Below are 18,312 nucleotides of genomic sequence, written 5' to 3'. Positions count from 1 at the left end.
TTCTTTTTGTCCACCACATTGGAGATATGGTGGGCCGGGACATTAAGCCCAACCAAATCCATATGAAAACAACATTTGTGCTAATTAGTAAAACCAGTAACTAATAAGGAGTGACTCTATATAAGAATCAGAAAAGGCCTACGCTTAATAAAAACCACACTGGGGAAAAAAGGGACTTGAAACAACCGGGAAAAGAAGAACTGAGGGAAAAATAGAGGGTGAAGTCTTTTGTTAGAGCTCAGGGGCATGCCTATATGCTCCCTAACAATTTTACTGCTTTCTTTGGTTCTGTGGCTCTTGTATCGGGGCACATAATCCACCAGTAAGACTCTACAGAGGCAATATAATGAAAGATAAATTACAAAATGTCCCAGGCCTCTGGTGAACATGCTGTCATACCAACCACTATTTGTCTCTTGTTCCTCTAAAGCAGGAAAACCAGAAAAACTTTGCTTTAACTAGCAATATCTAAACACGCTTTTTTAATTTTCTCTAAAAACGTGTAATCAATTTTCATTTTTTTGTGATAACTTCAGCTATAGAATAACTATAAGGAAAATTTGTTCACTTTATTCTCTTTGATACACATTAAGGCCAATAACAAGACAGACAGACCTACAATATGTTATATTCTAATTATTGTTCGTTTTACCTCAATTAACTTTGCAATCATCTGCTTGCCATCAGCTCCAGGATTCACTGGTTTATAGAACTCCAAATCAAAATACAGTTTGCAAACAGCTTTTTCAGGAATAACTTCATAGCAATGCATGAGACTTGTTTTTTGTTCTTTGCTAAACAGAAAGTAGTCAAGAATCATCACCCATGTTTATGAACAATAATTTTAAAAAATAAAGATTTTTATTCCTCTTTAGTGAAACACTTGTTGAAATGTTTTAAAGACTAGCTCTACTATGTTCTGAACAACTTAAAGTATGAATTTTGTGACTAACTAAAGAAACACCATAAATATACATGTGGCCTAAAATTTAGATTTTGTAAAAAAATAAATTCTTACAAACACCTAAGATCAACAAATATGTTTTCACGAATAAAAATAACTAATGGAAACAGTCATTTTAAACAATAAATCCACTAGTGCTGAGAACCTTAAAGTAAAACTACACACAAAAGTGGAACCAACTTCTTTGAATTTTGACATCCAAACTGAGAGAAGTGCAAAATATAAAGAGCTTAAATACAAAAATTGGATTTTTAGAATTCTGTCACTTAATCAGATGCACTATGGCTAAAACATTTTAGAATTTTTTTTTAAGTTGACTGTAGACCTTTACTAGACATTTCAGTATCAGAACTCGACCATGTGATATGTTTCTGTTAAATGACTGTTAAGAATTATATATAAAATGGTTCATGAAGATGTAATTATTTTATCTGCTGATGCACCAGAATGATGATGATTGTTCACTATGGATACCAATTCTCTTCAGTGGTCAAGCACTGTAGCACATTTGAGGGGATCAATGTCAGGGAGCCAGTTATGGTACCCTGCTTTCTGAGAGCTGGTCTATACCAGCCCCAGCCCTGACGAAGTTTAAAGCAGCTAAGAGGTACTTTTTTCAAAATACTCACTTGTAATAAAACCAAAGCTCTGTATATGTTGTCACAAGATAATACCTTTGTCCATCTTCTGCGTTCGTTTCCAAAGCAAATACATGAACATCCTTTTTAAATTAAAAGAAAGAGTTAACTGTTCCTTTTTCACATCACTAGTCAAAATCTTTTGCTTGAAATTAATTTCTCAGATCAAAGGTTAGTAATTATTTTCTAATTAGTAACAATCTATCAAAGGATGGTTTAGGTTTTTTAAAAAAAAAAGCCTAAGTACCTTTTATTGCTAATTAAGAGCCAGCTTCTTATTTAAATTACACCAGCGTAACTCTTAGCAGCTCACTGAAGTCAATAAAGCTACTATGGATTTGCATTGATGTAACTGAGATCTGAATCAAACCCTCAAGTGGTATTTGCCTAGTAAAATCTTATTTTGATCAGCAGCATGGTAACATCAATGGGAAGAGAAACAGTGTACAGAGAAGGGGATTCCCACTGAAGAGAGAAGCAACATATGGCCTAAATCAAGCAAAACGATGTTCAAACCATCCTTTTAATTATATACTATATGTAAAACCAGAGGTGACCCTACAGAGAAAAATGCTCCCAAACTGGAACATAATTAGGAAACAGCTTTGGCAGTCATAACTTCTTTAATGAAATTCATGACATTTGAAGAGTTGGTAACACCTGTCTCAAAATATTTTACTTTGCACGCTGTCATATGCACTGTTCCCCTGTATAGTGAGTCAGATCCTGATCCTGCAGTGAGCTCTGCACAGGCAGACCCCTGCACCAAGCTCCATTTAAGTCAGTGGGGCTTCTCAGAGAATCAGTCTGCATGGAAGTAACCATAGGATAGGGTTGTTAGTCAGTTCTCCCTGCTGTCTGTGTGGGTTTGATATGCGGTAAGAGTGGAGAGGAAAAATGTCTTAAAATAAGAAAATATGATTGTAAAGGCAACAAAAACTGGGGGATTGAGGAAGAGATGTAATGCCAGAAACTACTTGTGGCAAACTTGCCATGCCAATTGTGACATTGCAGAAGCTGTGCCTCAGTTTCCTCTCCCCTACACATACACACTGTCCTGTGGCCTCCTCTAACCATCAGAGTGTTTTGGCCCTGCAGTCAGGTCAATTTAGTGTTCAGCTCTTTGTAGGGTCAGCAAGTCCTTTACCAAAGAACAACAACAAAATGTATTGAAAGCAAACCTTCAGCCCGGCTGGGCTCAGCAGAGGTACAACTGTGCTGAGGACTGCCGCCGTTCGCTCAATCCCCCAGTCCTAGGCTGGAACACTTCTCCCTAACTAATGGTTTCTGGCAGGCTCCAGCTCACCAGGAACCCCATCTCAGCCAGGCTTTCAGCTTGCCTCTGGAGAACCCTGTCTGGTCCTCCCCTACCCCATCCACCTTCTTTTCAGCTGCTTCCCAGGGAGAGGGCACTTCCCACCTGGTCTCTCCTGGCACTTTATGGATATAAACCCTGCTCTCCTCCAACTGAACTTTATTTTTAGGCTGTGTCTACACTGCCACTTTCAGCGCTAAAGCTTTTGTTGTTCAGGGGTGTGAAAAAACACCCCCCTGAGCGACAAAAGTTTTAAGCACTGAAAAGCGCCAGTATAGACAGCGCTTTAAAGCTACCGCCGCTCGTTCGGGGTGGGGTTGGTTTTTTTTAATTGCTGGGAGAGCTCTTTTTTGGCTATAAAGCGTGTCCACACTGCCCATGTCACAGCGCTGCCGCGGCCGTGCTGTAACATGGGTAGTGTAGACATACCCTTAGTTAGTCCTGAACCATGGCCCTGGTGCACCCCATCACACTGTCTCCCCCTCAAGATTACATCCTGCCTGGTGCCAGAAGGACTGCCAACTGGCTGTCAAATGAGCTCTTCTCGATGACCTGTGCCTGCTGAGAGGCGGGGTGGCAGAGTGAGGGCAGCCTTCCTCAACTGCTTCAGTTACTGAGCATGCTCAGTATAAGCCAAGCATCAAATCTCAGCAGGGGAGGGAGGGACATCACCTTGCACGCCCCCCCACGTGTAGTCTCTGCTTATCATCTTCCAGGAGCTCTATCTGGAATTCCCACTCCCTTTTCGCCTTCTCTAGATTTGCCTTTTCCTCTTCCACGGTCTGCTCTGCTGCCATCAGCTTTTCCTGAAGCCTTGCTGTATCAGTCACCACTTCCTCCATTTCTGTTCCCTTCAGTATACCTGTTGCCAGGGCCTCTGGCCTTTTCAGCTGACTTCTCACCCTACCCCCGGTCAGCTGGTTGGCATCTGAACTTCCTCAGTCTGCTGCCACGCCGCTATCTTCAAAACCCCTTTGATTCTACCAGGGGGTTGGTTTGTGACCCCAGAGTACATTGTTCCGGCACAACTTTAGGCCCTTTATTTGTGTAATTCCTTGCCACCAGACATGTAGCTAGCTTCGGCCTGAACTCTTGGCTCTGTTGCTTTTGTGCTCCAATTCTGCCTTGGTCCAGACCAAGTCCTGCTCTAACTTTGCCGCCTTCATTATAATTCAATGCTGGGAGGCATTTACTTCTGCCAAGTCCTGTTTATCTTCCTGTAATTGTTTCTCTAGACTATAAGGATGTCTCAGAATTTCCTCTCTAGTTCTCTCAGCAGTCTCCAGGCGATCATCAGTGTGCTCAGAAGAGCTGAGCACCCCTGATCATTGGTCTGGGTAAGTGTCTCCTTAACTGGCTTGGGTTTTGCCACATCAAGGCCAGGAAACCTGGTCAGTGTCTGGTCAGTTCCTCATCACTCCGACTCTCACTTGGCCACCCTGACCTCCAACTCCACTACCATCACTGGGTATATTCGGGTCTCTCTGTGTATACAAGATATGTATCTGCCAGTCCATCTTACCAGATGTAAGTCCACTTCTGCAATAAAAGTCTGCCTGCAGCCTGAGACAACCAGACCTTTTGTCACTTGTTTCTGCAGCTTGACAGACACCACATATGGTAGGGTTCAACCCTGCCTTGAAGAGCCTCCCAAACCACAAACCAGGTTATAATGCCCCACTCCAACATGGGACACTCTTTTCTCACATGCCCTGGTCAGCCACATCTGAAACATATGACCAGGTTTCCGCAGCTACCTCCTGGAGTGCTTCCACTGGGCTAGGGAAGTGACTGTGGAGTTGATACCTCATTTTGGCCCTGAAACTTAGAACCACCCAGGACTCTTCCTCCCCATGTTTCCCCCCAACTCTTTGGAGTCTGGGGTTTTACCTCTTCCAGCCTTCCTCAGGATGATGATCTTTGCTTTGGCCCACTACTCAGCTTGCTTGGTATCATTCACCTCTGTTCTTTCCACTGCAGTACCAGTGTAAACTGGCCAAAACTGCCAGACCTAACTTTGGGCCCCTGCTTGCAGAATCTGCAGCAATTATTCTAAGACAATGTGATTCATAATTCTCTCTACAGAACTAGCTTCTGGACAGTCAGTGCCATGCCACGTCTTGGAGCTGCTGAGCAATCACCCTAGGCCATGCTTCTTGAGGAAATGGTTCCATTCTAATGCAGTGACGATAGGCTTCAGGTATCATTCAGCTTCTCCACAGGATATGATTTTGACTGCTCTTTGGCGGGGGCCCTGTATGCTACATGAGCTTCCCTGAACTGAAACAGGGCCATCTGGGCCACGCAGGATGATTCTGCCTATCCTGATGTCCTAGCCACCTATTCAAAAGTACACAAAAAAGCTTCTGGGTCATTGTCTGACCCCAGCTTTGCCAATCCTAGGACTGGATTGCTGGGGTCTTCTCACCTAGAAGCCGATCAACTGCTGAGGTCCATTTTTCCAGGCACTGCAGGACACACTTCTACTGCAGCTGCCGGATGTCCTTGCAGGAGGACAACCTGAGTATGATCCTGCTGCGCTGCTAATAGGCTGACTACTTCCTCCATTTTGTAGCTTCTCTTTTATTCCTCCTTTTTCAGAGGGGTATTCTGCAGATCCTAAACAAGCCCCTACATGTGGCAACCTTGCCAAACCTAACATGCCCCCTTGTGGCCAGACATAGAATTGTGGCCTTCTGGCCAGACCACTTTACTTTATCAAAAGTCCAACAAGTAAATGTATTCAAAGAAAATCTTCAGCCCAGCTGGGCTCAGCAGGCAGGCGTGCCTCTGTTGTTGCTGCTGCTCCTCCTCCTTTCCTCCTCCCTGGTTCAATCAATCCTCCAATCTAGGGGCTGCACATTCCTCCCCTTATTCAGGGTTTCTAGTGGGCTTCAGCCCATCAGGGCCTTTGTTCAGGAGGCCTCCTAGAGAAGCCTTTCTCCTGTCTCGACCTTCTTTTCAGGTTTCTTCCCAGAGAGATGACACTTCCCACTTTCTCTCCTCCCCAACTGACTTCACACAGCTCTTTATAGAGACAAACTCTCCTCTCCCGCCCCCTCGGGCTTTATTTCTAATTAGTCTTGACTCGCCCTCCAGGTGCACCCAAGCTGGTTAACCTGTGTGGGGTAAACATGCCATCACACCACTCCTACTTTTTTTTAATTGAGTAGCCATCAAGTTGATGCTGTCCCTTTAATGACAGTTTATATGTTTGACAAGTTTACTGACTCAAACTGATGTTAATACAATTGTTTAGGTACAGTAATATGTTTCAATACCAGAAAAAGGTTAGTTTCATTAAAGGAGTACATTTATGAAATGTTTGAATAAAACAAACCAGTGACTAAGGGTATGTCTACACTGGCAAGTTTTTGCGCCACAAGTTATGCCACTTTTATTAAAACGCTGGAATTAAACTGCTGTTGCGTGTCCACACTGTGCTCATTGAGACGCTGGAGCGCATCTACATTAGCAGCTCTGGCAACGGCAAAGACAGCAGTGCATTGTGGTAGTTATCCCACTGTACAACTGGCTGCAGGGTGCTTTGGGATGATACCCCATGGGGTAGGCACAGCATCACATGATGCAGGTTTCCCAATCCCATTGTTCCATGGGCATCCTACGACATTGCAAGCTGCTTTTCAACTGAAGGGGGGCGGGGAGAAGTGTGTGTGAATGGAGAGGGGGAGAGAGTGTGTTTTGTGGGACGGAGAGTTTGTCAGCATGCTGTCTTACAAGTTCAGACTGTGGCAGGAAGCAACAGGCACTGAGGCGGGGAAAGGGGAAACCCTGACATCAGCCCTCGCCTCCCTCCCTAGGCTCTCTGCACAGCAATCTCTCTCTCTCACACACACACACACACCCCTGCCTTTGTGTTTAACAGCAGGAGCATTCCACATTAATGATTTGCCTTGTGTCCTGGAGCAGATCAGCACAACCTGCAAGGGCTGTCAGAAACGGTGCTTTGAAAGGGGAGGGGCGCATGTCTCCAGGGCAGCCGAGTTCAAAACAATGAGCAGAATGGTCACTTGAGGCATTATGGGACAGTTCTGGAGGCCAATTACAGCAAAGAAAGCAATCAACCGTCTACACTGGCAATAGAGCGCTGGAGCCTCTGCACAAATAGCCTTATGACTCTCGTCAACGTGGGTTTTTTGCAGCGCTGTAACTGAGGAGTTTCAGCGCAAAGTGGCTTGGCAGTGTGTACACGTCTGCAGTTTGAGCACAAAAAGCTGCTTTACTGCGCAGAAACTTGCCAGTGTAGACAAGCCCTAACTGAAATAGGTAAATTTATGATCTCTCTCATAAAACAGTAATTTATTTTTAAGACACTTAGAAGAACTGTGATGGAGCAGTGCACCACTTAAGACTGGAGAGTGACCCTCACTGAAACCATCTATAAAGCCGCCAGGGGAAAGAGAGACAAGAAAAACCCAGTTGTGGGATGCGTAACACAGAGCTGGCTCTTTCCTTCCAGGCACGCAGGAGACCAAGCACCCTGACTTCAGAGCAGTAATTTTTTATGTATTTGTTATTGAACACACCATTCTGGGTTTCCTCTGGACCCAGAAGAAGCCAACAGTACTTCCTGGTAGACATCATTTTGGATCATGTGAGGGCTGCTATTTATATCACCGCAGACTATCATATGACTGGGTCATCATTGTAGCTTCCCAGTTAAATGAATGGGAAACTCCCAAATATTAGTTTGTTGGTTTAGTATTTTTTGTTCCAATTTGTTGCCTGTGTTTTCCTGGACACTCAGGATTAGTGTGGCCCCTTACTTACTCCTCTGTAGGGAAAACTGAAGTGGAAAATTGTTTTTCATAATTGACACTTTTTAAAAGGAAAAAGTATTAGAAAAAAATACAGCATGTAAAGGTGAAGAGGACTGACTGGCTGAAATCATGGGTGTGGTGGATCATGGGTGTGGTGGAGCCAGGGGCCTACATTAGACCTTGTCTAGATGAGAAAATTGGAACAGTTTAACTAAATCAGTGTGAAGCTAATTAAATCGCTTTAGCTAAACAGTTTAATCAGTTTCTAAACTGATTTGGCTACAATTTTCTCATCTAGACAAGGTCTTAGGGCTTGTCTACACTGGCACTTTACAGAGCTGCAACTTCCTCACTCAGGGGTGTGAAAAAACACCCCCCTCCGCAAGCACTGCAAGTTTCAGCGCTGTAAAGTGCTAGCGTTGACAGTGCACCAGCGCTGGAAGCTACTGACCTTGTGGTGGTGGTTTTTTTATAGCACTGGGAGAGTTCCCTCCCAGCGCTCTGCCACGACTACACGAGCCACGTTAAAGTGCTGCCACGGCAGCGCTGTAACATTGCTCGTGAAGACGTGCCCCCAGACTTCAGATCAAGCCAGGACTTCTCATGCTATAAAACTGGGTGGGTGAAGATTTTCATATAACTGCCATTTGTGTTTTTGACACTCTCTCCCTTGGTCTTTAGAAGGACAGATATAAATATTACCTGAATTTTGTTACCTTGACTTTCTAAGTCAAAGTAATTCACCTAATATGATACTTCAATATAAAATCCCTATTTTTAAATATAATGAACTTTGGTTTCTTTCTGCCTTTCTTCCCCTAGCTGATTTTAAACAAGTTAATGATCTACAGTTTCTTACTTACAACCGCCATGTGGCAAGGATACCTGTTTGAATCACAACATTCCTTATCCCCTCTTCCCCAGACCTGTTAGGGCTCCTCAAGAGCCTACATGTGCCCTCATGCCTCCTACCACAACATGGCATCATTTCTTTGTCTAAGGTGAGGAAATGACTGTGTTGCTCTATGGAGCAACAAGAATTGGGCACAGAGCGTTGCAAATTCTTTCAACACCACTGGGTTCTTTTACTGGGTATTGTTGACAGGCATTAAACGTTAGTGTAATATACAGAACTAGGTCAGACCTGCAGAGTTATTGGGATAGCTGAAATGGCAGAAGGAAATTGCACATTCCACAATATGAAATGTAGGTAATTACAAATAAATAACTAGCTCGTCCATTCAAAAACAGTTATACCTTAGGCTCAGGGTTCATTTCAGGTGATCTGGTTCTTCTCTTTCACTTCTTGGTGCCTGAGCGGTTGCCTGTCTCTTGTGGGATATATTTTTGCTTTTCTTTTCATTCATCTCTACCTCTTTTAGATCTTAACTTCTCTGTTTTTCCCTCTTCCTTCGTCATTCTCTGTCCTCTTCTCTCCTTCCTTCCTACTAGATTTTTAGCCCTTTCCCATTCTTCTGCTACCTCTTACCATTGAATGCATCCAATGAAGTGAGCTGTAGCTCACGAAAGCTTATGCTCAAATAAATTGGTTAGTCTCCAAGGTGCCACTAGTACTCCTTTTCTTTTTGCTCTTACCATTTTGGCTCTTTCCCTCATCTACATCATTTGCCAGACCTCCCTTGTCACATCCCACCACTTTGGTCTTTCTTCCCCACAAGCACTTCTACTATTACATTAACAACACATCTAGAGTATTGTGTTAGAACTAGCCCTAATTACATCTAATAACACAGTCTAATGTTGGAACTACTGAGTATTACAACTTATGCATCATGTTGACTTGAAAGGAAAAAAAATTGCCTGATGTATCAACAAAAGAAGCCTGAAGTGAACGCTGTAGGTTAACAGAACTTTACAAATGACGTTTCTAAATAGTGAAGACACCCTTCTAACAATTTAATATCTTACCTCCTTACAGGTTTTTGCATAGTTAAAAGCTTGAGATTGTCGATGAAACAGACTCCAAACAGAGCACGGTTGCCATGGTTTGGACAGCTGTGGCCTGTAAACAGGGCAAAGTGGCTTTCTTTTATATCGAGATGCTAGTTCATCAACATTCTTCAATCTTTCTTCCCATTTTCTCTTCATTTGTCCTAAAGTAGTCAGGAAATGAACCCTTAGTACTACGTTAAAAATAACTAAATCAAAAGCATTTTGCATGTGCTTCAATTTCTCATATACCTGTGGGGTGAGTTGCGTATTTGAGCATACTCTCTGTTTCATGACTAAGGGCAGCCTGTACTCCAAATCAACACGCAACTTAGCTGTGAAACTCCCGTTAATACTAAGTTCCCTGTGCTGGTTTGAGAATATATGAGAACGTCAATTGTATCAAGAATCAAGTTATAAATGGACAGGCCTATTTTATTATCCACACAACAGAAACAATTTAGAATACGGGAAAATCTCAGGGTAACAAATGATATTTTGTTTATAGAATAGTATTTAATAATGCTTATATTTTCAAAATAATGTACAAATTTATATTAATTCATTCTCACACCATCCTGTGGAGGTAGATAAATATCATACCTATTTTATAGATGAGGAAATCAACCAAGAGAAGTTAAATGACTTGTCTTATCACAGCAAGTCAGTACCTGAGTGAGGATTAGATCTCAGTGGCTTCTAGCTCCCAGCCCTATGCCCACAAGGCCCCATTGCCACTCAAATAGATAAAGCAAGACAATTCAAAACCAAGGGGCATCCTCAGCCTATGACCCATATCAGCAATGCTTTCAACTGCTTAATAATCTCAGTGCATGTTACTCTAATTTACTTATTCAATTATCTATGTTTTCACTGTCAGAATTTTCAGGACTTTGAAATAGTTAACTTACCAGTACTCAGAAAAGACATTTTGCCCAGCAGTGTTCACTATCACGCAACCTTCGGACTTCTAATCACATAAAGTATGCACATGGTAGGAACTCTGAAAATCAATGCACAGTCAAAAAACTACATTAAATTTAACATTAGCATCACTACAGACAAGTTCCAATTTAATAATTTTATTCAGGGAAATTCCTTCCCCCTCAAAATTCTTACAGATGGATAAGAGTTAAGATTCTTGGAAAGCAGAGAGAATGGGAGGAAGGGAATTGGGGAAGATGTTATTACAGAGGTTGTTCTATTTAATCTACAAGACAAATCACCAGTACCACTATTCTGTTCCCCACCCTTTCTTGGATTATCCCTCACTGACCCCACTCCCACCTTTGTCTGACTCACAGCAATTTCTCAATGGCAACAGCTGTAGAATGAAACTGACTACTCATAGTAGAGAGACAAGGTGGGTGAAACAATATCTTTTATTGGATCAACTTCTGTTGGTGAGAGAGACAAGTTTTTGAGCCAAACAGATCTCTTCTTCAGGTCTGGGAAAGGAACTCTAGGCATCACAGCAAAATACAAGGTGCAACAGATTGTTTAGCATGAATAGTTAGCACATATTGTAAAGGAACATTCAAGATAAGGTGGCTTGTTAACACCTCTGTTAAAAAGAAAGGGTTAGTGGGTTACAGACTATTGTGCAGGTTTCCCTTTCCTATCATCCTCAAAGAAAACCTGCAGGACAGGTTTTACTCCTTCTCATAACACAAGAACTAGAGGTCACTAAATGAAATAGTCAGCAGGTTTAAAACAAACAAAAGGAAGTATTTCTTCACACAATGCACAGTCAACCTGAGGAACTCTTTGCCAGAGAACGTTGTAAAGGTCAAGACTATAACAGGGTTCAAAAAAGAACTAGATAAGTTCATGGAGGATAGGCCCATTAATGGCTATTAGCCAGGGTGGGCAGGAATGGTGTCCCTAGCCTCTGTTTGCCAGAAGCTGAGAATGGGCGACAGGGGATGGATCACTTGATGATTATCTGTTCTGTTCATTCCCTCTGAAGCATCTGGCATTGGCCACTGTTGGAAGACAGGATACTGGGATACATGGACCTTTGGTCTGACCCAGTATGGCCATTCTTATGTAACACTTTCAAAATGTGAGCCTGGAAACGTAAATTCATTACTCTGCTAGACACCAAAAATCATGGACTGAACAGAGACACTGGATTTATGGCTTATTACAACAATCTGTAACCCACTAACCCCCTCTTTGTCTTATGACTGCAGTGGTGTTAACGGGCTACTCTACCTTGAATATCCCTTACAATATGTACTAATTATTTATGCTAAACAAACTGTTCCACCCCCTTGTATTTTGCTGTAATTCTTGGAGTTTCTTTCCTAGACCTGAAGAAGACCTCTGTTTGGCTCAAAAGCTTGTCTCTCTCACCAACAGAAGTTGGTCTAATAAAAGATATTATCTCACCCACCTCGTCTCTCTAATATCCTGAGACCGACATGGTTACAACTACACTGCATATACTTATAGTACTATAATCAATCATGTTAATTCTATTCATCCAGCAGGCATCACTAGAGAGAGTCACACAGTATACCTCATCCATCCAGTGGCCAAGCATGTTGCTTCCATAATGCTTCCCAGACAATGTTTGCCTGCTGAGTGAGGTAATTATCAAGATCCCAAATTAATAGGTACTGCCAATAGACCACCAGGGCAGCCCACTTCTTTCAACAAGTTATCAGTTTCCTCCTGCTCCCACAAGCCTCCTCAAGAAAGTACTTCCTCCACTTAACCCTTGTTCAGCAACACTAGCAAGAAATGCAGCTAACAAGTAAAACTATTTCCCCATGCTTATTTTCCCCCCATATTGTTACTCACACCTTGTAAACTGTTGGAAATGGGCCATCCTGATTATCAGTACAAAAGGTTTTTTTCTCCTGCTGATAATAGCTCACCTTAATTAATCACTCTCGTTATAGTGTGTATGACAACACCCATTTTTTCATGTTCTCTGTATATATCTTCCTACTGTATTTTCCACTGCATGCATCCGATGAAGTGGGTTTTAGCCCACAAAAGCTTATGCTCAAATAAATTTGTTAGTCTCTAAGATGTCACAAGTACTCCTAATCAGTTTCATTTTGATGTTGCTGGCACTGCTGTGGATGCACTGCATGCAGGAGTACAATTAGGATTCTCCTTGTTGGCATTCTCCCACGAGAAAGTGTTTTAAGAAGGGAAGGGAAGGGAAGGAGACTATGTGGAATTCCAACAATCACACGCTCAATTTAACTTCCTGGTTAGCTCAGAAAATGACTTTTCAAAAACACGCACACCGTAGATTTCTGAATATGCATAGAAACAGTTGCTTCTCAATTTCATCTGAAATCTCTCTCTTTTCTCCTGACCAGCTGCTCTTTCAAGAAGATCTCCAAGACTGCGAGAATCCTAAATCTTTTGCCACCCAAATAAATGGCTACAGTCTCCTCTTGGTGCATGATAATTTATTTTTTAGAGTCTGCAGATTTACATGCTTCCTGTTAAACTTTTTGCTTTTACTGGGAAACTCCCACTCCATTTTTATCACATCTTCCAATGCAGAAATGGGGGGGGGACTTTATTTCCTTCTTGGATAAGGATTAGAAATATTTCTCAGACATGATTTTAATTTCTTATTGTTTCGATTCATCTTTTAAGTATGCTCTTACTCATAACATGAAGATATTCAGTTGGAAGAAGTATCTCCTGGGAATTCATGTCACTTTCCTCTGACAAGGAGTCAGAAAATGAATCTAAGCACAGTGGAGACTTGATATTTTTGCATAGTATCGTCTTAAATTTTTTTTATTTTAGAATTAATGGAACCAAATGGACTAAAGCACTTAGAAATGGAGATTACTGCCATAGAACAAGAGAAGACAGTAAACTCTGTTTGTATCATTATCGCATATGGAATTAGATCTTTGTAACTGGTTCAAATAGTTACTTGAGAGTTTTTCATGATTCCCAAATAAAAGTACATCTGAACTCTTTTTAAACAGTTTTTTTAAAACCAGTTCAGGCTAATATGCTTAAACAACAACTTCCCTGGCCTGTGTGGACCAGGAATAATAGTTTGATGGTAGAAAACATGGGTTGAAAAATGGTCATGCATGGTCCACAGTGACCAAGCAACCCATGTTTGAAACGGATTCAAATGTTTTTTCCTCCCCTTAATAGAATGCTCTATATTTGCTTCCTCCTCCAGTGCTAAATTTCATAACCTGATAGAAAGGAAAGAAAGGAAGTATTTTTTAAAAAACACATTGTAAATTACTGGAAATATTCTCACTTACCCCAGGCAATCCCTCTGAGCAACACAGCCTACAACCCCTATAGGAACAACATATTCTATGGAAAATCCTAGTTTCCAAAAGGAAACCTAAGGTCCTATTCAACATCCACTGACAACTGAGCCTTTTCTAGACAGGGGAGTTCCACCTAGTTCAGAAAACTCAAATACATGCAAATTATCTACTACTTACAGTTGCACTGGCTATGACAATGATAATTGGGTTTTTGGCTTTTTCCCTTACTAACATTAATAAACCTGATGGAGAAGAAAAACTCTGTGCTGTGGCGCATTTTAAATTATACCAGAAAAACCCATGAATTATACAAGTCATTAAAAAGAAAAGGAGTACTTGTGGCACCTTAGAGACTAACCAATTTATTAGAGCATAAGCTTTCGTGAGCTACAGCTCACTTCCTCAGATGCATATCGTGGAAACTGCAGCAGGCTTTATATATACACAGAGAATATGAAACAATACCTACTCCCACCCCACTGTCCTGCTGGTAATAGCTTATCTAAAGTGATCATCAGGTGGGCCATTTCCAGCACAAATCCAGGTTTTCTCACTCTCCACCCCCCCACACAAATTCACTCTCCTGCTGGTGATAGCCCATCCAAAGTGACAACTCTTTACACAATGTGCATGACAATCAAGTTGGGCTATTTCCTGCACAAATCCAGGTTTTCTCACATCCCCCCCACCCCCATACACACACAAATTCACTCTCCTGCTGGTAATAGCTCATCCAAACTGACCACTCTTCAAGTTTAAATCCAAGTTAAACCAGAACATCTGGGGGGGGGGGGGGTAGGAAAAAACAAGAGGAAACAGGCTACCTTGCATAATGACTTAGCCACTCCCAGTCTCTATTTAAGCCTAAATTAATAGTATCCAATTTGCAAATGAATTCCAATTCAGCAGTTTCTCGCTGGAGTCTGGATTTGAAGTTTTTTTTTTGTTTTAAGATAGCGACCTTCATGTCTGTGATTGCGTGACCAGAGAGATTGAAGTGTTCTCCGACTGGTTTATGAATGTTATAATTCTTGACATCTGATTTGTGTCCATTTATTCTTTTACGTAGAGACTGTCCAGTTTGACCAATGTATATGGCAGAGGGGCATTGCTGGCACATGATGGCATATATCACATTGGTGGATGTGCAGGTGAACGAGCCTCTGATAGTATGGCTGATGTTATTAGGCCCTGTGATGGTGTCCCCTGAATAGATATGTGGGCACAATTGGCAACGGGCTTTGTTGCAAGGATAAGTTCCTGGGTTAGTGGTTCTGTTGTGTGGTATGTGGTTGTTGGTGAGTATTTGCTTCAGGTTGCGGGGCTGTCTGTAGGCAAGGACTGGCCTGTCTCCCAAGATTTGTGAGAGTGTTGGGTCATCCTTTAGGATAGGTTGTAGATCCTTAATAATGCGTTGGAGGGGTTTTAGTTGGGGGCTGAAGGTGACGGCTAGCGGCGTTCTGTTATTTTCTTTGTTAGGCCTGTCCTGTAGTAGGTAACTTCTGGGAACTCTTCTGGCTCTATCAATCTGTTTCTTTACTTCTGCAGGTGGGTATTGTAGTTGTAAGAAAGCTTGACAGAGATCTTGTAGGTGTTTGTCTCTGTCTGAGGGGTTGGAGCAAATGCGGTTGTATCGCAGAGCTTGGCTGTAGACGATGGACCGTGTGGTGTGGTCAGTCTCCTAAAGCCCCTACTCTACTTGCACTATATTGATGACATCTTCATTATCTGGACCCATGGAAAAAAAGCCCTTGAGGAATTCCACCATGATTTCAACAATTTCCATCCCACCACCAACCTCAGCCTGGTCCAGTCCACACAAGAGATCCACTTCCTGGACACTACAGTGCTAATAAACAATGGTCACATAAACACCACCCTATACCGGAAACCTACTGACCGCTATTCCTACCTGCATGCCTCCAGCTTTCACCCTGACCACACCACACGATCCATCGTCTACAGCCAAGCTCTGCGATACAACCGCATTTGCTCCAACCCCTCAGACAGAGACAAACAGATGTTCTGGTTCAACTTGGATTTAAACTTGAAGAGTGGTCAGTTTGGATGAGCTATTACCAGCAGGAGAGTGAATTTGTGTGTGTATGGGGGTGGGGGAGATGTGAGAAAACCTGGATTTGTGCAGGAAATAGCCCAACTTGATTGTCATGCACATTGTGTAAAGAGTTGTCACTTTGGATGGGCTATCACCAGCAGGAGAGTGAATTTGTGTGGGGGGGTGGAGAGTGAGAAAACCTGGATTTGTGCTGGAAATGGCCCACCTGATGATCACTTTAGATAAGCTATTACCAGCAAGACAGTGGGGTGGGAGTAGGTATTGTTTCATATTCTCTGTGTATATATAAAGCCTGCTGCAGTTTCCACGATATGCATCTGAGGAAGTGAGCTGTAGCTCACGAAAGCTTATGCTCTAATAAATTGGTTAGTCTCTAAGGTGCCACAAATACTCCTTTTCTTTTTGCGAATACAGACTAACACGGCTGTTACTCTGAAACAAGTCATTAAACTTCTCTGGCTGAGGCATATTGGAATGACATCCCTGGCTTGCAACAAAGCCAGGATATACTGTAGAAACAAGAGTAAGCTCTTCATAATGGAGGGCCTGATTCTGAAAATCCTCACACATGAAGGTAGTCCTACTGAAGTCAAGATGTTTACATTCATGAGTAAGTTTTACTCACGTGGGCAATGATTTACCCACGTGGATTGTTTTGCCAACTCTTGTGATACTTCAAGTTTTTCTTAAAACTTCAGCTCCTGGAGTCACGAGAATCTCGGCTTTCATTTTTTTAAAATAGATGTTTAGACCTCATAGTTGCAGAGAAAGGCTGGAAAACATTAACCCTAATAGCTCAAAAACCAGAAGGCAAATAAAACTCTCTTTTTTATTTCATGATTTTAAAGCCAATCCTTATGATTTTGGGGGGCCTGCCTCAAGATTTTTGAACACTTTTTAGGGTTGGCAATACTGATTTAGCAGGAAATCAGATTGTAAACACCTATGGATAGGAACTCAGTCTTCCCATTTATCTGCTATGCACACCTTTGGAATGATGAAAAATATAATTATTCCTGATTTGTTCCATTGACATCTCTAGATCTGCTTCCAGTTCACAACCCAATTGTGGAGATTAGTAGATGATTGCTAGAGAAAACCAATTGCCTGCCCTTCTAGCCAAATGAAGAGTGGCAAATGTTTGCCTTGTGCTCATATACAACAGAGAAATTTGGGACAGAACAGTTTCCAGAAGGAAGGAAGGAAAGATTCTAGGAATTTAGATGCAGTAGTAGAGAACTCATATCTTAAAGCCACAAAATACAAAGTAGTTTGATAATTTGATCTATTATGAAAGCTCAGAACTTTTTTTTTTTTTTAAAAATCAGACCACTTAACTTGATCAATTAATGGAAAGTTGGGGGAAACCACAGCTAAGGGCTTGTCTACACTTAAGATGCTGCAACAGGGCAGGTGCAACACCGTAAGGCTTCAGGAGGACGCTACCTACTAGACATATGTACTCCACCTCCCCAAGAGGCAGTAGCTAAATTGATGGGAGAATTCTCTCATCCACCTAGCACTGTCTATACCCAGGGTTAGGTAAGTTTAACTGCATTGCCCATGGGGTGTGGATTTTTCACACCCCAGAGCAACATAGTGATACATTGGTGAGGCCTCATCTGGAGTATTGGTGAGGCCTCATCTGGAGTACTGTGTCCAGTTTTGGGCCCCACACTTCAAGAAGGATGTGGATAAATTGGAGAGAGTCCAGCGAAGGGCAACAAAAATGATTAGGGGTCTAGAACTCATGAGTTATGAGGAGAGGCTGAGGGAGCTGGGATTGTTTAGCCTGCAGAAGAGAAGAATGAGGGGGGATTTGATAGCTGCTTTCAACTACCTGAAAGGGGGTTCCAAAGAGGATGGCTCTAGACTGTTCTCAATGGTAGCAGATGACAGAACGAGGAGTAATGGTCTCAAGTTGCAGTGGGGAAGGTTTAGATTGGATATTAGGAAAAACTTTTTCACTAAGAGGGTGGTGAAACACTGGAATGCGTTACCTAGGGAGGTGGTAGAATCTCCTTCCTTAGAGGTTTTTAAGGTCAGGCTTGACAAAGCCCTGGCTGGGATGATTTAACTGGGAATTGGTCCTGCTTTGAGCAGGGGGTTGGACTAGATGACCTTCTGGGGTCCCTTCCAACCCTGATATTCTATGATTCTATGATTCCTAGTGTAGACCATGCCTAATTAACTGAGTTTGGAATTCACCATAAACTCTAAACTAGTTGTTACTTTGAAGTAGGCACTTGATAAAGATGATGTGTAGATAATGTGGTTTCCAGTAGACAGAAGGGACTAAATTTAATCTCT

General features: G+C 42.2%; 1 protein-coding gene across 4 annotated transcripts in view; it reads right to left on the bottom strand.

The window, feature by feature from the left end:
• Positions 1 to 18,312, bottom strand: part of PRIMPOL (primase and DNA directed polymerase) — a 34,652-nt gene that overhangs the window by 14,365 nt on the left and 1,975 nt on the right. For 3 of the 4 annotated variants that reach the window (XM_084626130.1, XM_084626131.1, XM_084626133.1), the window contains exons 2-5: positions 10,560 to 10,651; positions 9,628 to 9,812; positions 1,594 to 1,685; positions 653 to 794 (exon numbers count right to left, since the gene is read on the bottom strand). In XM_084626130.1, the coding sequence (XP_084482256.1) occupies positions 653 to 794; positions 1,594 to 1,685; positions 9,628 to 9,812; positions 10,560 to 10,578 (438 nt within the window). In that variant the 5' untranslated portion in view covers positions 10,579 to 10,651. The remainder of the gene's footprint in view (positions 1 to 652; positions 795 to 1,593; positions 1,686 to 9,627; positions 9,813 to 10,559; positions 10,652 to 18,312) is intronic. The other variant, XM_084626132.1, reaches the window with a different exon arrangement.

Source organism: Lepidochelys olivacea, assembly GCF_965140295.1.
Source record: "Lepidochelys olivacea isolate rLepOli2 genome assembly, chromosome: 4".
Taxonomy (NCBI): domain Eukaryota; kingdom Metazoa; phylum Chordata; order Testudines; family Cheloniidae; genus Lepidochelys; species Lepidochelys olivacea.
This window is presented reverse-complemented; position numbering and strand designations above follow the sequence as displayed.